Here is a 21,760-nt window from a genome sequence, read left to right as displayed (position 1 = left end):
CCAGTTGAACTTAGAGAAGATCCAGAATTGTTTACAGACAGATTTAATCCTCCAATTTCTATTCAAGAAAAATACAGTTTAGATTCAATGATAGAAATGCTACAAGGATAATAATAGCAGAAAATTTGTAACACCAAGAGTTTTTTAAAAAATGTTTTCTGATAGATTTTTGCATTGATGTCCTTTAGTTGATGTAAATAAATGGATGACATATAAATCTGATTTGAATTAAAAATATAAGCATTACATTCAGTCTCACAATTGTAATACATTTGATTTGATTTAGTATTAGCACCTTTAATAAATATGTTCCCAGACAGATTAGCTGTAAAGAAGAAATGTGTGCAAAGAACAGAAAACGGAATCAAACAAAATGAGAAGTTTAAGAAAAACTCTGAAATATCATGGCTACTTTTATCTGTTAATATATAATTATCCACCTGTTTATTATTGGGGGAAGGGAGTCTACATTATATGGGTTTCCATTTGTAACTCACCCAGGTTTTGTCATTGTCTGTAGAGGAAAATAGAATAGCTACCTGAGGTCTTCTGACTTGTACTTGGATCCAACTGTATGCAAACATCTCACCTATTAAAACATAAATTTATGGCTGCTTACTTTTCTTTGAATCTTTTCACTGGTTTAATCTGCAAACATTCAAAACTGATACAGGTAGTCCTCGACTTATAACCACAATTGAGCCCAAAATTTATGTTGCTAAATGACACATTTGTTAAGTGAGTTTTGTCCCCATATCATGACCTTTCTTGACACAGTTAAGTGAATCGCTGCAGTTGTTAAGTTGGTAACATGGTTGTTAAGTAAATCTGGCTTTCCCCTTGACTTTGTTTGTCAGAAGGTCACAAAAGGTGATCACATTACCCCGGGACACTGCAACTATCACAAATATGAGTCATTTGATAGGCATCTTAATTTTGATCACGTGACCAAGGAGATGCTGCAACAGATGTAAGTGTGAAAAATTGTCATAAATCAATTTTTCCAGTGCTATTGTAACTCCAAATGGTCACTAAATGAACTATTGTAAATCAAGCATTACGTGTAATCCATATTTCAATGGTCATTCCAGTAGGGAAAGAATATTCAGAATACGTATTGCTTGCGTGTAGAACTCTAGAATCCTTACAATTCCAGAATCGTTACAGAAAAATCTCTTTCTTGTCCATGTTATCTAAGTCATTTTGTGTTTTGGGTTGTTGTTGTTTTTTAAAAAACCTGCTTTTTATGTGCTGCTTTCAGAGATGTCCTGTTCTCTTACTTTGTTTCACGTTCTATTGCTGGATTTGTACTTTGGTGCAATACTAGCAGGATGCAACATGGGAGGATTTCTTTGCAAACTCCGTTACCCCCACCTTGATGTCAGAAGATCACTTGACAGAAGCTAAAATATACGCACAATAATAAGACGATAAAAGTTAAAATCTTTCTCATCATATGATAACCATAATTTAGATGAAGAAAATCTATGAAATTTTCCTTCCTCTAAAACTTTTCCCAGCAATTTAACTATTAATTTGATATACCTTAAGGCAGGGGTCCCCAACTTCCGGTCCGTGGAGCAGCACTGGTCTACAGCATGCCAGAAAACGGGCCACACAAACAAGCAAAGCTGCATCCTCGGGATGCAGGCAGTATTCAAAAGCACACCACCTCTGGTCTGTGGAAAAACCTTTCTCCATGGCACTGGTCCCTGGTGCTCAAAAGGTTGGGGACCTCTGCCTTAAGGTATTAACACAGGAATCCCTGTGTCAATCTTGAAATAGTATCAATATTTTACCCTGTAAAGTCATGGTATCTTAAATTATCTTTTTATATTAGTATTAGTCTGCAGTTAATCATGCTGTTTAATATATATCCAGCACAGTAATTTATCAGGTGTGAGAAAATTTAGTGCTAGACTCCTAATTCTAATGTGTTTGAGGTACATAGATTTGTCTCAAATTCTGTTGCCTCAAAAATATGTCTTGCAAATCAGGAGCTGGTAAAGAAGGTTTATTAGTTTTTTTTAAAAAAATAATAATCAGAATTTGCAAGAAGAAATTAAAAAATGAGAAAGAGATAAGAATTTTTTTTTAAAGAATGACACGTTTGCTTGCTGAAAAGAGGAACCGTAAAGCTCGTTTAAAAGTTTCGCGGAGGAACTATTTTGTTGCAACACCAACCGGAACGAAGCTGAATGACACGCGAATTAGGAATGGAAAAGTCGGAGAGCGATTGCGGAGACGGATCAAAGGAGGGAGGTTCGGTTGCTGGATGCTCCGGATTTTTTGGCCGGGAAGAGGAAATCCCAAAGCCTGGGAAATGGGCCCTTCGAGAGGACTGGCTGGCAACTCATCCTACGGTTAGTAGAAGAAGAACTGGGGGAACAAAAATCTCCCTTCTGATACCTGGCTGTAGCAAAGTAGTGGTCTCGTTAAATTCCTGGGAAATGCATCATTCATTTTTCGTGAAGCCTGGAGCTGCAGTTCGACAGCTTCAGGTATGCTAAAATAAAATGTAGAAATTCAGTGTTTAAAAAGGGTGAAGATGTCGTCGATGAGTAATAATTTCTTAAGCCACCTTAAACAAGTTCAAGTACAAGGTATAATAATAATATACTCTCTTAGGACGAGGAATAGTGTGTATGTGCCATAAGTAGCATGAAAGTTTAAAATGTAAACGAAATGAGAAATAACCTATTTTATGTCGGACTTTTGATCAGTGCAAGTTTGAAATGGTCATGTTTCTCAGTCTCCAGCAAAACGGAAAATAAAAGAATAAATGTGCAGAGCTGGATCTTGGAGTGGAGGATCTTGATCATACCACACATTTCCCCTGAGGATAAACGTTATATTTTAAAGACTGTAATCTTTGTCCAGCAACATTATATCTCCTGAAGTGATAATGCATACCTAAAAGAAAACAGATCCCCAGAATTAGTACTTGACTATGTGTTAAGTTTGACCAAGCCTGGAGGAAGGAGAAAATAAACTGGGGAAAAGGAACTGGTGTGTTATACTATGGCCATGTGCCAATAAATTTATCGTAATCTGTAATTTATCACCATGAAGATGGTGTATAAGTATTAAGGAAGAAGATATTAAAAGGAGGAAAAAGGATTCTGGAGTATTTTTTTAAAAGAACTATTTACCGATTGCCAGTCTGAAAAAACAGTGCTTTTTTGATGTGAAAATTGGTTGTTCCATAAGAAGAAATCAATGGAATTAGTTGACAGAGAACCTGGATTTCAGGTGCATGTAAGAATGAAGGAGAAGGACGGCTGGTTTCAAGTAAAGAGGGTTTGCTTAGTAGTGCAAAATATGTGGAAGTATTTTCATCTCCTCGCTGGCCCTCTCTTTTGGGTAGCCCACTCAGTCCAGGTCAAAGCGGATTGTTTTCATTACTTGTCAAGGGCATCTTGTTTTCCCAGGTCTTGCTTGACAGGGTGACTACGGACCCGCCGTTCCCCACATTTTGTTTTGCTTTGGTCTGGTTTGTTTTGGTTTTGTTCTGGTATTTTGTTTCTGGTCAATTTATACAATGGGTGTTGTGGCCCCGACCCCTGCACCTATCCTAACCGAGGAAGAGGACTCTGAGGATGATGGGGAGGAACTGGCAAGGCCTCCCTCTCCGGGACCCTGCTCTCTGGCAAGGCCTCCATCTCCATCTGAAGGCTGAGAGGAGCAGCCTGGGAGTAGCCAGGCTGGGAGCCAGGCTGGGACAGAGCTCGAGCAGCTGCAGCAAATACAGTCTAGTGAAGATGACTCATGGCTAGACCCTCGAGAAAGACGCAGGGCCAAGCGTTTGCAGCAACGTAGGATGAGTAGGAGGGCCAGGGAGTAGCTGAGTCATTGAGCCACACCCCACAAGGTAGAAAAGGGGGTGTGGCTGCTCTCAGAACTTTGTAACGAACAATTAATTCACCACAGCTTCTGGTCACGTCTGTCGGATTTCTCTACCTGTGTGAACCCTGGTCTGGATTTCGTGACTACGCTTCTTCATCTCTGCTTTTGGGTTTGTTTGTCTGGACTTTCTTGGAATTGTTGGCAGTTATCTCATGTCAGCGAACGTTTGAGATAACTAGCTTATTTTGGCTGACCGTGGGTAGCTTGCTGCCAAGACTTTATCGGACAGCAATTATATTGTAGTATAAAGAATTAACCCTTTTGTTTCGTACCTGCTTGTCCGGCTGTTTGTACCTTGAGGGAGGGGGAACAGAACAATGGGTGTTTTTTTTTTAGTTGTAAGCTGCCAGAGTTATTATCAAATTCTGTCAAAATTGTCAATTTAGATAAATTCATAAATTTAAAATTTTAATTTAGATAAGTTCATAAATTAATTTTTTTTGACAATTTGAATAGGACTTTCTTACTTAAAATTTTGGAGGATGTGAACTTTGGTGATAATTTTATTAAACGGATAAAATCAATTTTCACTTCACAAAAGACACAGATAATTGTGAATAGGAAATTAACAAACCACAGTGAGATTTTAAAAAGGGACACTGATGGAACAATGGAAAAATAGTGGTTAAGAGTATTGAAATTTACCATGAAAGAAACAAGAGGAAAATTGAGTTGTTCAAATTTTGGTATTTGAGAACACATACCTTGGATAGCAAAGGTGACAAACAAGCAAGTACTGAAGCATATAAAACAAGAGATATCACTGGAAGACAAAGATCACAAAATTCTGCCTTACTTACGGTATATTGGCCATGTCATGCACTCAAACTCACTGCAAAAGGTAGTTATGTTCAGAATGGTCAGTGGTAAAAAGGAAACAAGGCCACCAAAAAACACAGTGGCTAGATATCATTAAAGTGGACATCAGTTACAGCATAAATTGAAACAAACCGTACAAGATCAGAAAATGTGGAGAGAGCTGGTCTGTAGAATCACGCAAAATCAGACTCAATTGAATGAATTCTGTTGACTCTTATCTATTATCAGTTTGTCTTGACCATAGGTAATTCCAAATCTTGTTTAGAGCAAGCATGGAATAAACTTGTACTCATTTTGGATCTAACCCTGACTCTTAATTTATTGCGCCTGACATTACTGTTGGTATAAGAGTCCGGAAAAATCATCTAGAAAGTATAAAGATACTTCAAATTTGTTTTGGAAATTTTATCATGCCTGTTCTACTTTTTCAAAAAGCCAGAAATTTCTGGGTTCAAATACATATACTGATACAAATAATTTTAAAGATCAACATTCAATTTAAACCAGAACTTTTCTTGCTGGATATAATGGACAGTCAGTTAGAAAAGAGTCATGGAAGATTATGTTTATACAGTAGATGATACTGATGCAATATATGCAAAGACGCTGAAATACCCAGAATGGAGAATAGTTGGAGAAGATGACATAACTAGCAGAGATGGCAAAATTAATTTGTTTGATTAGAGGAAGATCAACAACTACATTTATTAGTGACTACAAATCCTTTGTGGACTTTCTGCTTAAAAAAAAAGAAAAATGAACTTGAGATTTATGGAAAAAGGAAATTATGATGTAATTTTAGAGAGAGGGTACAAATATGAATGCATTTATAGCTGTCAAGAACTTCAGAAGCTGCTTTTTTCTACTTTCTTTTTTCAAAATTTACTATTTTTCTTTATTTTCCTTTGTGGCTTTTACTGTTAAAAATTCTTCAATGAGATTGTAAATTTAAAAAAAAATATTTTTAAGAAGTGTTTTTAAGGCTAGGTATATGTAAGTTCAGAACCCTTGACAATACTTCTCTTTATGAATTTAGATTAACAAGCAGATTTTTGACAGAATGCAGAATTCTCATGATACCATAATAACCCCTTCTTATGTCTTTGCTTTGTTGAAAGGGCACGTATTTTGCTGCTTTTATAACACAAATAATCTGAGGAGTAGGAATACATTAGTGTGCTCAATCCTAAAAAAATAAAAGCTTTATAATACAATTGATTTTAGACTTTAAATTCTTAAGATACAGAAGATATTTTGCTTCTAAAATTGCCTGAAGCTTTAAACTGTGCCAGATGTAGGTGAAATTTGCCATAGCACTTTAGCAAGGTTGTTGCTAGATATTCATATTCAGTCAGGATAGGCTGGATCTGAATCTGGGGATTTATTTTGAATTATGCATGCACATCAAAAGAAAATAAGATTTGACAATCTTGGCCCCTCTGATGGTGGGGAATCTCTGGATGTCATCATCATGAAATCAACAGCAGTAATAAAATACTCATTCCTGTGTTCCCTATTGCTATGAGCAATAAGAAAAGTATGATGGTATTACTAGTTTAAGTACTTTGATATTTAACATTTATTAGATTTTTATTCCACCTTTATTACTCAAAATGACAAATATATAAAAATACTCCTTCCTAACAGCAACAGACCATATCCCAAGTTATAACAAGACACACACTAATCTTGGGTCAAATCCTTCCATGTCTGGATTCTGGCACAATCATCTATAATGTCTTCTTGTGCCAGGTGCTAAGCAAAACAGAGAAATAAATCAGTTTCAGCCCAGGAGCTTAAGGCAGAACTAGACCTGTTTTATGAACCATCTATGCTGCTACAATAAATTATTCCCTGGGGCTACAGTTTTTGGAGGATAGTTTTATTGGCATTTAAAACACAATCTGCAAGTTTTTTAACAGACTTCGTCTAGCGTTAAATGTGCTGTGGTTTTTTTCTCAGAGTTCTGCCAAAAGAAAACCCTCTGCAATTGATGGGAAAATATTTTCAGAAATTGTGGATACAATTTTGTTTGGATTTTGTTGCCTAGAGCAGAGGTCCCCAACTTTTTGAGCACCAGGGACCAGTTCCGTGGTTCCATGTTTGTGCAGTTTCTGGCATGCTGCGGCCTAGTGCCAGTCCACGGACCGGGGATGGGGGACCCCTGGCCTAGAATGTAATTTCTGAGAACTGTTAATGGATTTTACATCTATTGCTCTCCATTGTCTTGTTTCAGTTCACAAAAATGATGTCATTGGAAGTGGCTGACAGCAGAGGGGTATATGCTGCTTTCTTAGTTTACTTGGACCTTCTAGAAGGTAAGTTAGTGGAAATAGCTTAAAGGGCAACTTGTAAGATTGGTGTGTTTGTGTGTAAATGCTGTGGTATGTGCCCTATTGACAAACAATTGCCAAGAATAGTTTCCCTGGATTTCTGCAGCTACAGTTTAAAGCTGTGTCCTGTTGAAGACTGGGATTCCAGTTATCTTAAATGCCTACAAGTCCTCCCAACTTAGCACTGCATATACAAGTGAACCTATATGCACATACACCCAAACTACATTCCTGAAAAGGTTGCTTCCCTGTATTAAAAGTAGTGGAGATACTGGAAATTGGAGTAGTTGGAGTGTCCACTTGCTTTAGTGCCTTTGCACTAAAGAAAAAGCATTAGTATATGCCTTCCTGCTTATATGGGGTGATGCAGTGGCTCGGCAGTTGGGCTGATAGGCTGGAAAGCCGTCAGCCCATGTTTGAGACCTGAGCTCCATGATACCGGGTGAGTGCCTGTCCTTGCATCAGCTCCTGCCAACCTAGCAGTTTGAAAGCATGCAAAGGCAAGTAGATAAATAGGCACCACTTTGGTGGGATGGTAACAGTGCTTCGTGATGTCATGCTGACCAAATGACTGCAGAAATGTCTTTGGACAGTGCTGGCTCAATGTCCTTGAAACAGAAATGAGCTAGCAGAGTAAAATCCACAGAAATTCTTTTACCTTACCCTGCTTATATTGCTCTCAAAGAAGTCTGTTAGGCTGTAAGACTTTATATGTTAATGCCATGAACATAATGTCAAACATACATACATAGAGCCCACCCATTCAATATGCAACAGATGGGTGGAACACGGTATGTTCTATGGCCACTGACTGATGTCCTCTTGATATGTTAGGATTACCACTCCTGGAATCACACTATAGCACAGTCAGATTTCTTGACTACAATAGGCCATTGCATGCAATTACATATGGTTAGCACTTTGGGGGGCAGAGGGCAGCCCTGCAAATTCTGTGACATCAACATACTCATGATGAAGGGATTCTATGGCTTCCATTTGTTGCTAAACAACAATTTCTAGTATTTGTAGCCCACATAGCAAATTGGGAAGGGTGCTAGGAGAAATCAATTACCAATATTGAGAGGGCCACAGGTTCCTTTTCTCTGGGTGTAGTCTGCAAAAAGTCCTGCCAATTTTCTCTATTTGGACAGGTAGCTTACTAAATCAGATTACTTATTTCAGAAAGTAGTTGTGAAATTATAGAGAAAGAGAACAAACACAGTTGAGGGAAGAGAGCAAGGCAGATGTAATTAATCTATATCTTGAGGTTTGTAAGACCATGTAAATGTGTAAATGCTGGCTGGAACATTGAGGTCCTTCAATGAAAAGGTTGTTTCTTAGTTCATTTTGGTTTTTGTTACTCTCTGCTATACCCTTCAGTTCGGAACTGGCACGAGGTATCCTTCACTGGGCTAGCAGAGTTTCAGCTGGTGTGTCTCCATGGACGTGAGAAGGAAACTGAGCCTTTACAGGTAGTGGTGCCAACTCCTGCCCAGGTATCATTCAGCCATGAGAGGTGAGTGTCTGCAGAGGTGTTGTATTATTTGTTTATTTTTGCAGTTATATCAGACTTGATCTAAATGTGAGTTCTCTGAGAACTCACAGTGGCATGAATGTATATCAGGAGATATTTCCTTATTTTGTTCTGGAGTAAGAATATTGTCACCAGGTAACTCCATAGCTGAAAAGGAAATTTAGTCTGGATCTCCTTGGTTTGAATACAGCACCTTCACTACTGCACTACGTTGTCTGTTCTCTAAGCAAAATAGTTTAGCTTTTAGCGTTTAAGTAGCTTTTCTCAATCTATTTGCTTCCCTCCTTCCTATCCTCTCCCCTCACTAAGTAGGGATAACAAAGAAGGATAGTTCACTCATACCATTACTATCCTTTCTTTCTCTGGGTGGGAAAGAAGGAGGAAAAGTCTATCAGGCTTTCTAAATATACCCACTGAGTACCCAAATGCAGACCACCTTTAAAACATGTGCAGCTGTAAAACAGAGATTTGCAAAATTTAATGTGATCCTTGGTCCTTCTAGTAACTGAAAAGTGATACATGAGAGGATGAGTAGAAAGATAGGCTAGCTAGAGAGTTCTGGGCTTCTCCCCATGACTGATTTATATAGAATAATTTATTTATTTATTTATTTGTTTTTATAAACCGCCCTTCTCCCGAGGGACTCGGGGCAGTGTACAGAATAAGGTAGGCATACAGAATGAACAATAGTGAAAAAAAACAATAGTAAAATACAAATCAGGCCAGGCCGGACTGCTGGAACAGGTAAGTTTTTAAGTCGCGCCGGAAGGTGCGGAGGTCGGGGGCCATCCGGATTTCGGTTGGTAAGCTGTTCCAGAGGGCTGGCGCCCCCACTGAGAATGCCCTCCCCCTGGGGGCCACCAGCCGACATTCCTTGAGCGGTGGCACCCTGAGGAGGCCCTCTCTGTGGGAGCGCACAGGACGGTGGGGTGCTGACATTGGCAGAAGGTGCTCCCGTAGGTAGTCCGGACCCATGCCATGTAGGGCTTTGTATGTCATTGTTAGCACCTTGAACTTCACACGGAAGGCAACTGGAAGCCAGTGCAGCGCACGGAGGAGAGGTGTGATATGGGAGTATCGGGAGGCTCCCAAGAGTGTCCGTGCCGCTGCACTTTGCACCAGTTGAAGCTTCCGAGTGGATCTCAAGGGCAGCCCCATGTAGAGAGCGTTACAGTAGTCTAGGCGAGAGGTCACAAGAGCATGGGTGACTGTACGTAAGGCATCCAGGTCCAGATAAGGCCGTAATTGGCGAACTAGTCGAACCCGGGAGAAGGCCCCCTTGGTCACAGCTCCTATGTGATCTTCCAGGGAGAGCTGCGAGTCAAGGAGGACACCCAGGTTGCGGGCCCTATCAACAGGGGGTAGTAACTTGTCCCCGATGTTAAGGGATGGGATGTTCTGAGTATCCTGGCTTGCCGGTACGTACAGCCATTCAGTCTTGTCCGGGTTCAGTTGAAGCCTGTTCCTCCCCATCCATTCCCGGACCGCTTTCAGGCAGCGGGACATCACGTCGAGGGCATCACTGATGTTGTTTGGAGTTGAGATGAAAAGCTGGGTGTCATCAGCATACTGATGGTACCCTACTCCAAAGCTGCGAATGATCTCGCCCAGCGGTTTCATGTAGATGTTGAACAGGAGAGGCGAGAGGACCGACCCCTGAGGGACTCCGCAAGCGAGAGGCCTCGGGGTCGACCTCTGTCCCCCTGCCAACACCGACTGCGAGCGACCCTGGAGAAAGGAGGAGAACCAACGCAGAACCGTGCCTCCCACTCCCAGTCCCCTGAGGCGTCGCAGCAAGATACCATGGTCGATGGTATCGAAAGCCGCCGAGAGGTCTAATAAGACTAGGACAGAGGAATGGCCCCTGTCCCGGGCTCTCCAGAGATCATTTATCAGAGCGACCAATGCCGTCTCCGTGCTGTAGCCCGGCCTGAAGCCCGATTGGTACGGGTCTAGATAAACCGCTTCATCCAGGATCTGAGGGAGTTGGTGCGCCACCACGCTCTCAACAACCTTCGCAAGGAAGCGAAGATTGGAGACTGGACGAAAGTTATTCAATGAGGATGGGTCCAAGGTGGGCTTCTTGAGGAGGGGTCTCACCACCGCCTCCTTCAAGGCGGTGGGGAAGTGACCCTCACTCAGAGAAGCGGAGATGACCGCCAGGAACCAGCCTCGTGTCCCCTCTCGAGCTGCATATGCCAGCCAGGAAGGGCACGGGTCCAGTAAGCATGTGGAGGAGCTCAACCTCCTCATAATCCTGTCCACTTCCTTAGGAGTCACAGGATCAAATTCCTCCCAGATGACGTCGACAAGACTGTCCATGCCTTGTTCTTCCAGCTCAGCCCAGTTGGAGTCCAGGCCAGTTCGGATCCGAGCAATTTTATCCAGCAGATATTGACCGAATTCCTCGGCTCGACCCTGCAAGGGTTCCTCCCTCACCTCTTGGTTCAGTAGGGAGCGAGTCACCCTGAACAAGGCAGCCGGGCGATTATCTGCGGACGCGATGAGGGTGGAAAAGTAGTTGGATTTTGCCACCCTTATCGCAGCGAGATAAGACCTGGTGAGGATTCTTAATCGCAATCGGTCGGATTCGGATCGACTGGATCTCCAACGGCTCTCTAGGCCCCGTCTCCGACGCTTCATCTCCCGGAGCTCCGCGGTGAACCATGGGGCTCACTGGGATCTGCGCCGGGTCAGAGGCCGCAAGGGTACAACTCGGTCCAGAGCCTCCGTGGCTGCCTTTTCCCAGGCTTCCACTAAGGCATCCGCCGAGCTGTGAGCAGGGAGTGCATGTGCGTCCCCAAGCGTTGCCTGGAACCTATCAGGGTCCATTAGGCGCCTAGGGCGGTACCATCTGGTTGGCACCGCGCACCCACGGCGGGGGGTGGCAAAGGGGAAGTCTAGCCGCACGAGGTGATAATTTCAGTGTGCACAATTTGTACAGATTGCAAAATGGAGCTTTGCTCAATGCCCAGTGTTTTGTCTTCCTTATCTGCTGTTCTTTGCTGTTATAAACTAGAGCACAGCAAGTTTAGAGGAGTGGAACAGATATCCAAATTGTAAAAAATGGAAATGAAAGATTCATCAATGATTTTACATTTGGGGGTGTATCTGAATTTCATTATGGCAGTTATAAACAATGGGAATTCTCTGTTCTGATCTGATTTCTGGATCTAGCACCAAATTATGAAACTTATCTGTCATGCTGAAAACTGTCTTCATGCAGCACAGTTGACTCCCAAGTGTGCATTCAGTTTAATTGGTGTTGTTGGAAAGCTCTTATTCCTTCTGAATCATTTTTAATGGCCCAATGCATACATGTATTAATTTTTTAGTAAAATTCATTTTTATTGATTGGAGTTATAATCAGGGACAAATAAATGGATGCAAAATTGTGAAGTGTTACTCTGATAAGCCTCATCCAGGTAGGAGAATTATAATACAACTATATTGCCAACCTCTAAAATTATCCCTGCATCTTCTACATTCATTGTATTTTTCATGTTGGGTGTCTGTAAATCCGTATTGTGAAGACTGTCGGCTCTGCCTTTGGCATCTGAATGAAAGAGGCCCATTGCTGGATGGCAGATTGAAAGATCACTAGTGGTCAATCTTTTGCCCAGCAACCCTGTGTGGCTACAGAAGGATTTCTTCTCTAACAGTTTGTGCTCATCATCTTATGTACTTATGCACCATTTTAAGACTACCAGATTAGAACTGCAAAAATCTAAATGGCAGCAAGGAGGTGCTGAAAACTTCTATCCAATTAAGTAAAATAATAAAATCTCATGTTTTGGCAAAACATGTGAGAGCTCCTGTGTTCTTATGTAACATACATATACACAAACACACACGTATCTGATTACACACCAATATGTAATGATGCTTCCACCTGAAAAGGGTGCTGACTTCTGTTTTAGCTCTTTATGGAGTCCCAAAGATATAAGAAACCAAGATGTTGATGTTCAAACCCAGGTTTCAAGAATAAAAAAACAACAACTTTGAGGCAGCTTCACCTTTCCAGGAAAACATTTTTGGATACAAAATAAATTATTTGTAATCAAGAAGATTTTCTTCAGAGTGGTTGCACTTAAAACCATACTCCAAATGATTATAATAATCAGAGTAGATGAGAATGAGCAGCAGGCCCCAGGTTGTATTTGACTTTATTTTCAAAATTAAGTAATAAATGTTGCCTTTTAATAGGCTTTCTCATTCCTGCTGTCTCCTTTCCTGTTAGTAAAATTTCCACATTCATAGCAATCAGAGCTAATTTTAAGATGAGTGTAGAAGGTGCAGGTATTTTTTTAAAAATTGCTTTATTAAAACTTTCTTAAAAATACAAAAAACCAACCCTACTAACTAAAATATATTTGAAACCAAACTATAAACAGAAGTAAAGAACATAATTACTATAATAACATTACAATTACTATGAATATGCCACTTGTATTGTTGTTGTTGTTGTTAGTTGCGAAGTCGTGTCCGACCCATCGCGACCCTATGGACAATGTTCCTCCAGGCCTTCCTGTCCTCTACCATCTTCTGGAGTCCATCTAAGCTCACGCCTACTGCTTCAATGACTCCATCCAGCCACCTCATTCTCTGTCGTCCCTTTCTTCTATTGCCCTCAATCTTTCCCAGTATTAAACAAGATATGAATATTTCAAATTAAAAAGAAATAAACACTGTTATGTCATGAAATCTGTGCCAAAGAGAAACAATCATTTATTATTTAAAAAAAACCTTTTGAAAAATGGGAACAGTATAAATCCAGTTCTTAATACCTGGAATAATAGTGCTTTCCCCATTTCACAAAATTATTCTCTTAGTAATTTCCCATATAACCAACGTTATATTTCCCATATAACCAACATTCCCTAAAGCCAATCAAATTTCTGATTTTTAGAACATAATTCAAAGTACCGTAACATTAATATACAGTATATAAGTAGATTGATAGGAACATCTCAATGTCAACAGTGTTAACACTTTCTCATAAATCTACTAATGATTTAATAATAAACTCATACAATAATGAAGGTGCGGGTAATATGGAAATGCATATCCAATTTTCCTCTTTCCCACTGGAATGTTCATTTTTGGCCCTACAGGGCTTTTAGAGTAGAAAATAATCTTGCCCAGTCTCTGGATTGTTCTTTGGTTCACCATAGAGCTTGTCAAAATCCCCATTCATGGCACATGCACTGTACAATGCTTTCAGTGTATTTACAGATAAAGAGCTTCACAGTCTGATTCTTTTCTATGTTCCTTTAACAAATAATCTTTGTAGAATGAATTCTCTCCCAACAGTGATTCCTGAGCGCGTCAGAAATACTGACTTCCTTAGTGCCAGAGATAACTTCCCTTATAGAATATTCACATAAATCATAACCAGCAGAGAGTAGTATGCAGACAATCACCTCACACATTCCTGTTTCAGGTGAAATAACAATGACATTTTTGCTACCGTACTGACTGACTGTTTTGGTTTTTTTTTTTTAAAAAGTTGGTCAGTTAAAAAAGAATATGCCTGCATTTGAATAACTGCAGTGGGGCATAGAAAGTGGCATTGAAGTTAAGAATTCAAAGGGAATGCTCGTGACTATATGTGCATAAGACTTGGTGGAAATGGGAAAGGATGGAAAAATACAGGTAGTTCTCGACTTAAGACCACAATTGACCTTAAAATTTCTGTTGCTAAGAGAGACAGTTTTTAAGTGAATTTTGCCCGATTTTATGACCTATCTTAGCACAGTTGTTAAATGAATTGCTGCAGTTGTTAGTAACACAGTTGTTAAGTGAATCTGGCTTCCCTAGTGATTTTGCTTGTCAGTAGGTCTCAAAAGGGGATCACATGGCCCTGGGACACAGCAGCTGTCATAAGTATGAGCTAGTTGACGAGTATCTGAATTTTGGCCATGTGACCATGGGGATGCCGCAATAGTTGTAAGTTGAAAAACGTATAGTATAACTTTGAACTGTCACTAAATGAATGGTTATAAGTCAAGGATTATCTGTAAGGGAATGAGCTGATTCTTGCCATTTTGGTGTTAAAATGATAGATTTGATTTCTGATACTGACACTGGACAACAGGGAGGGATGGCCAATAGTGAAGAATATTTGGGTACCACAGTTCAGCAAAAATACAGAGGTTTGGAAGTTTCTCACCCCTAGACTAAAAGCTTTGCAGAATTTGATGGGACCGTCCAAGGGTGAATTGACTTGGGGACCTCATGGTCACATCCATACAGCTTCTTTGGATAGGATGTAAGTGGTTTGTCATTGCTGCCTTTTCGTCTCTTTCCATATACTCTGACCCATCTCAGCCTTTGAGATCTGCAGTGTACAAGTTTATTGGAATAACAAAGGGGAATCAATAATAGATATGAAGTGAAAGTGGTTAATATAACACTGTAAGTGTGAATGTATGGGTTAAAATAGCACCTTATATTAAGACCAGAACTTATTTTTTTAATTTCTTATAATGTGTGAAGAAAGTTTTTGTCACTCTGGATTAGAATCACTGTGTACCAAAAAGAAAACCCCTCCCTATTAATTACTTTCCTGAGGAGGTTTCCACCATGTAGGCTTTTTCATGACTTTTTAATTACTATAAGCACAAGAGATTTAGATGATGAACAACAGGGATAGGAAGAGGAAAGATTTAAACTTTCATTTTCCCCACACTGGTCTTCTGATTTGAATCGGACCATACATGCTCATGTTAGTTTAAAACACAAAGAGACGGATCTAAAGCTAGGCTGAACATCCACTCTTAATGGCAACAGGAAAATTGCTCTTTGTGGTCACAGTTGCTGGGGAGAGCATAGGTTAGACCTCTACCAAGTTTTCATTGGGTCTCCCGAAGTTTGCAGCTTTGTGGTAGTGTCATTAGCCTTCTAATGGTTCTGGAATGGAGCGTGCTGATGTTCTATTGGCTACCTCTACCCTAGTAGACTGAAGCAACATAATATATGAAGAGCTGGAAGGGACCTTGGAGGTCTTCTAGTCCAACCCCCTGCTCAAGCAGGAGAACCTATACCATCTCAGACAGGTGATTGTCTAGTCTCCTCTTAAAAATCTCCAGTGATGGAGTACCCACAATTTCTGGAGGCAAGCTGCTCCACTAGTTGGTTGTCCTCACTGTCAGGAAGTTTCTCCTTAATTCCAGGTTGCTTCTCTCTTTGATCAGTTTCCAACCATTGTTTCTTGTCCTTCCCTCTGGTGCTCTGGTGAACACAGTGACCTCTCTTCCTTGTGGCAGCCCCTTAGATACTGGAATACTGCTATCATTCCCCCCCCCCCCATTTCTTCTTTTCTTTAGATTAGCCAAACCCAAATCCCACAGCTGTTCTTCGTATGTTTTAGTCTCCAGGCTTTTGATCATAGTTGCTCTTCTCTGAATTTTTCCCAAAGTCTCAACATCTTTTTTGTGATATGGTGACCAAAATTGGCTGCAGTATTCCAGGTGTGGTCTTAGGGTTTTATAAAGCGGTACTAATAACTTGATTCTGTGCCTCTGTTAATACAACCCAGGATTGTATTAGCTTTTTTGGTTGCTGCTGCACACTGCTGGCTCATAGTCAAGTGATCATCCACTAGGATTCCAAGGTCTGTCTCACAGTTAACTGTTTTTAAGCCAGACCATGCCTAATCTGTACTTGTACCTTTGATTTTTCCTGCCTAAATGTAAAACTGCTTTTCTCCACATTGAAACTCATTTTGTTGGAGAGGGCCCATTGTTCAAGTTTGTCTAGATCTTTTTGGATCCTGAGTTTGTCTTCTGGGGTGTTGGCTATTCCTGTCAGTTTGGTGTCATCTGCAAATTTGATGAGTTCCCCTTCAATTCCCTCATCTAAGTCATTTATGAAGATATTGAAGAGTACTGGGCCTAAGATGGAACCTTGTGGTACCTCACTTCTTACTTCTCTCCATGTGGATGTAGTGGCATTGAGGATTACTTGTTGAGTACCATTTGTCAGCCAGCTACAGATCCATCTGGTGGTTATGTTGTCTATTCCACCATTTTCTAGTTTACCAAGGAGTAGGTTGTAGTCTACTTTATCAGATGCCTTACTGAAATCTAAGTATACAACATCCACACCATTTCGCTGGTCTACTAGTTTAGTCACTTTATCAAAGAATGAAATAAGATTGGTTTGACATGATTTGTTTTTAACAAACCTGTGCTGGCTACTGGTTATGACTTTGTTTGCTTCTAGCTGTTCGCAGATCTGGTTTTTGATTATCTTTTCTAGGATCTTCCTAGGTATTGATATTAAACTGATTGGTCTGTAGTTTCCTGGGTCCATTTTTTCCCCTTTATTGAAGATGGAAACCACACCATCCCTTTTCCAATCCTCAGGTACTTCCCCGGTGGTTCAGGATTTATGAAAGATGTGGTGCAATGGTTCTGAGATAACATCTGCCAGCTCCTTCAGAACTCCGGGATGTAATCTGTCGGGTCCCAGTGATTTATATTCGTCAAGGTTGGATAGGTGTTCTGTTACCATTTTCTTGCTTATTTTAATTTTTGTTTCTAATTTGTCTTGCAGTGGTTTTTTTATATGTTGGGCTATAGTTTCTTTTTCTGTGAAGACTGATGCAAAGTATGAGTTAAATAGCTCTGCTTTCTTCCTGTTGCCTGTTATTTTCTTGCCATCTTCTCTCTTTAGTGGGTCTACAGTTACCTTTACTTTTTTCTTGTTGTTAATATGTTGGAAGAAACTTTTTTTTATTGTCCTTGATTTCTGTTGCAAGTCTTTGTTCATTCTGAGCCTTTGTTTTCCTGACTTCATCTTTGCATGTTGTTCTGGCTGTCTGCTGATAATTTCCCTTAGTTATGTGCCCCTCTTTCCATTTTTTTGTATTTGTCCTTTTTGTCTTTCAGTTTGTCAGAGAGATCTTTGTGCAGCCATGCAGGTTTGTTCTTGAATTTCTTGTTTTTCTTTCTCAATGGTATTGTGCTGGTATGGGCTTTTATGATCGCATTTTTCAGGGTTTCCCACACTTCCTGGGTTGCTTTCCCCTTTAAGATTTTCATCCATGGGATCTTTCCTAGGTTCCCTAAGTTTGTTAAAGTCAGCTCTTTTGAAGTTTAAGACACTGGTTGGATTGTTTTCTATTGCTAGTGTTTGTTTGTTGTGTCGCTCGTCCCAATGTGGAGGAGGAGGAAGAAGGAGTAGTAATCTGTAGGCCTAATTATTTTGGTTAGGTTCTCAGCCACATCTTTGATTTTTGCTCTAGGGAGACAACATACCTCCCTGGATTGTATGTCTGGTCTGCAGATGGATAATTCTGTTCCTTTGAGGATAGAATCTCGTATTACCAACACTCTCCTTTCTTTTTTGGGGGGGCTGCATTCTGAGGTGCTTTTCTGTTTATCTCAGGTGTGTTTGCTAATGTGGCTTTTTTGAATATTTGAAGTGACTTTTTTAGGGATATTTGAAGTTGTTTCTTTGCTAGGTGTCTGCATGTTTTCTTTGAGGGGAAGGTTGTGGATCTGTGTGTTTCCATCTAACGGGAGAAATCGATTGCTCAGTTTTAATGGGGGTGTTTCTGGTTGGAAAGGATTGGGAAGAAGGGGTTTGTTTGTTGTATGCTGTTTCTTTCTTTGAGTATTGTGTTTCCTTCATTGTGTCAAATACCTCCATTTGTCATCCTCCAAGGGTTTATCAGTAGGGTCAAATCCTCTGGGAGTTATTTGTTCATTATTTGGTTTGGTTTGGATGGAGCTTTCTTTCGTACTTTGGGGTTTGGCTAGAGTTGCCTCTAACTTCCTAATTTTTTCCTATAGTAGTTAACATAATTTGCATCTGATGCAAGTATTGTCAACTTAGTTTATTTATTTATTTATTTATTTATTTATTTATTTATTTATTTATTTATTTATTTATTTAGATTTTTATACCACCCTATTCCCGAAGGACTCAGGGTGGTTTACAGGGCAGCATAAAATACAATATAAAGATAATATAAAATTAAAATAGATTAAATTAATTAAGCCCAACAATTAAAACAATATTTAAAAAGCTAAAACCCCTTCAGTCCAGGCCTGATAGATCGAAAAACCAGGTTTTCATGTCCCGGCGAAATGAATGCAGATCAGGGGCAGTCCGGAGTTCCACAGGTAAATCATTCCAAAGGGCAGGCGCGCCCACAGAGAATGCCCTCCCTCTGGGTATCACCCGCCGGCACTCCCTAACCGGTGGCACCCTGAGAAGGCCCTCCCTGTGGGAGTGCAGAGGACGATGGGAAGTTGATGCCGGCAGCAGGTGTTCCCTTAGATAATCCGGACCCAAGCCATTTAGAGCTTTATAGGTCATTACCAGCACCTTGAATCTCACCCGGAGGGCAACCGGAAGCCAATGCAGATCATGGAGAAGAGGTGTTACACGGGAGTATCGGGAAACTCCCATAACAACTCGCGCGGCTGCATTCTGCACCAGTTGAAGCCTCCGCATGGTCAGCCTTAGCAGGTCTTCATTATAATAGATGCAGTCCTTGGGGAAAAAAATCACAAAGCTTTTAGAAACAGAGGGTTGGTATTAATAATACAGAGTACATGCTCCATTGATTTCAGGTGAAATTTAAATGAAATGGGCCTCAGTGATGACTTTTATTCCTTCCTTCCATTTTTCCAGGTTAAGACAGATCATGAAGAATACAGGCACAATGCAGGCAAACACTGGTTTCCCACTTTCTATCACCCTGGCAATAGTTGAAACAGACTCTACAATTGTCTACTATAAATTGACGGATGGTTTTGTAATGCCAGATCCTCCGGACAATCCTGAAGATGCAGATAGCAAACAAGGGAGGAAGAAGAGAAAAAGGCTGTTGAGATGAAGGGGAAGCAGATAAGGGTTCTTTGGATTCTTCTAATGTAAATGAGTCTGATATTAAAAAGGACAGCTGGAAGTTGGAACATTCGTTGGAAAATCCCCACTAAAGCTTGAGAATTGGCAGGATTCTCTTGTAACAAAATCAGACATCAAAGGTGTCACAGACCAGTTCTAGAATCTGTCTTCTATTCACAAGTAACATCAACAGTGTAGCTGTATTTCAATAAACCATCTTTTTTGGAGTGAAAGAGAATTCTACCTTTTATTTCTGAGGCAACAGTTGCCCTAATAAGGGTACTAATTTTATAAACTATCTGTTTATTCCAATGAATTGCTTTATGTGTATTACAATAAAGTATTCACAGTCCCTGCTGTATTTACTTGCATGATAGCAGTTTCCTTGCAGATTAAAGAATTATGCAGTAAAAATTTGTTATCTTTCACACTCATATAAGGCGGGACAGGTTCCCCCCTTTTTTTTCTGTTTCAGATCTGGTGTAGCAGAAAAGATGTCTTAATGGTACCGATAGTTGCCAGTATTCTCAATACCATGATCTTCTTTGGAGATGATTCCCCAGGAACCATTCGAACCATAAGAAATATTATATAGCACAATCCAGTCTGTGTACCATATCTTCTACCTTTTCAAGGTTTATTGCGAGAATTCTGTACTAAAGGAATGGAATTATCACCTCCTGATAAACCAATTAAGATCAGGTTGCGATGGTAATTAATACATGTAATTTGCCGTTCTCCAATTTGGATTGTAGACATTTGCTGTCCCAAGTAGGTAACATCATCAATGGACTAATTTTGAATTTTGAAGTATAGTAGTGCAATACTACTAAAAGAGTAGTGGGAGGATATTCTTTTTCTATCCTCATTAGGTTGCTCGCTTGGGAGTCTTAGGTAGAGATAGGAGATATCTTTTTTTGCGTGGCGGTTGAGTGAGGGATAGTCTTGTTGTGACTTGAGGTGATGCACTAGTGCTGGGCATTTCTTTATAACTTTTCACAGGTCCCTAGATGGGCAGCACGGGGGGGGGGGGGGGCTCAGTGGTTAAGATGCTGGTCTTGTCACCTGGAAAGCTGGCAACTCAGGTTCAAGAGCCAAGCGAGCACTGCCCTCTATAGTCAGCAACGACTAGCAGAGTAAAATCTGCAGGGCCTCCTTTACCTTTTTTTACCTTTTATAGGTTCTTAGATGTTGTTGTTGTTAGCTGCGAAGTCGTGTCCGACCCATCGCGACCCTATGGACAACATTCCTCCAGGCCTTCCTGTCCTCTACCATCTTCTGGAGTCCATTTAAGCTCACGCCTACTGCTTCAGTGACTCCATCCAGCCACCTCATTCTCTGTCGTCCCCTTCTTCTATTGCCCTCGATCTTCCCCAGCATTAGGCTCTTCTCCAGGGAGTCCTTCCTTCTCATTAGGTGGCCAAAGTACTTGAGTTTTAGCTTCAGGATCTGGCCTTCTAAAGAGCAGTCAGGATTGATCTCCTCTAGGACTGACCGGTTTGATCGCCTTGCAGTCCAAGGGACTCGCAGGAGTCTTCTCCAGCACCACAGTTCAAAGGCCTCAATTCTTTGGCGCTCAGCCTTTCTTATGGTCCAACTTTCACTACCATACATTGCAACTGGAAAGACCATAGCCTTGACTATACGCACTTTTGTTGACAGGGTGATGTCTCTGCTTTTTAGTGTGCTGTCTAGATTTGCCATGGCTTTCCTCCCCAGGAGCAAGCGTCTTTTAATTTCTTGGCTACAGTCCCCATCTGCAGTGATCTTGGAGCCCAGGAAAATAAAATCTGTCACTACCTCCATTTCTTCCCCATCTATTTGCCAGGAATTGAGAGGGCCAGATGCCATGATCTTGGTTTTCTTAATGTTAAGTTTCAACCCAAGTTTTGCACTCTCCTTCTTCACCTGCAACAAGAGGCTCTTTAGTTCTTCTTCACTTTCTGCCATTAGAGTGGTATCATCAGCGTATCTTAGGTTGTTGATATTTCTTCCGGCAATCTTAATTCCAACTTTTGATTCATCTAGCCCTGCCTTTCTCATGATGTGCTCTGCATATAAGTTAAATAGGCAGGGCGACAGTATACAGCCTTGCCGGACTCCTTTCCCAATTTTGAACCAATCAGTGGTTCCGTGTCCAGTTCTCACTGTTGCTTCTTGACCCGCATATAGGTTTCTCAAGAGACCAATAAGATGGTCTGGTACTCCCATCTCTTTAAGAACTTGCCACAGTTTGTTATGATCCACACAATCAAAGGCTTTAGCATAGTCAATGAAGCAGAAGTAGATGTTTTTCTGGAACTCC

General features: G+C 40.7%; 1 protein-coding gene across 2 annotated transcripts; it reads left to right on the top strand.

The window, feature by feature from the left end:
- Positions 1-2,198: 2,198 nt before the first annotated feature.
- TSEN15 (tRNA splicing endonuclease subunit 15) lies at positions 2,199-20,321 on the top strand (the record flags this gene model as incomplete). Of its 2 annotated transcripts, none has more annotated exons than XM_083359100.1 (4): positions 2,199-2,363; positions 6,962-7,043; positions 8,439-8,574; positions 19,240-20,321. In XM_083359100.1, the coding sequence occupies 4 exons, from the start codon at positions 2,199-2,201 to the stop codon at positions 19,442-19,444; spliced, it is 588 nt and encodes a 195-aa protein (XP_083215226.1). In that variant the 3' UTR covers positions 19,445-20,321. The 2 variants fall into 2 exon arrangements, with proteins under 2 accessions (XP_083215226.1, XP_083215225.1); XM_083359099.1 differs by having other exon boundaries at positions 2,200-2,501.
- Positions 20,322-21,760: the final 1,439 nt, after the last annotated feature.

This window comes from Vipera ursinii (genome assembly GCF_947247035.1).
Source record: "Vipera ursinii genome assembly, chromosome: 3".
Lineage (NCBI taxonomy): Eukaryota > Metazoa > Chordata > Lepidosauria > Squamata > Viperidae > Vipera > Vipera ursinii.
The sequence above is the reverse complement of the archived record's forward strand: the minus strand, read 5'-3'. Positions and strand labels throughout refer to the sequence as shown.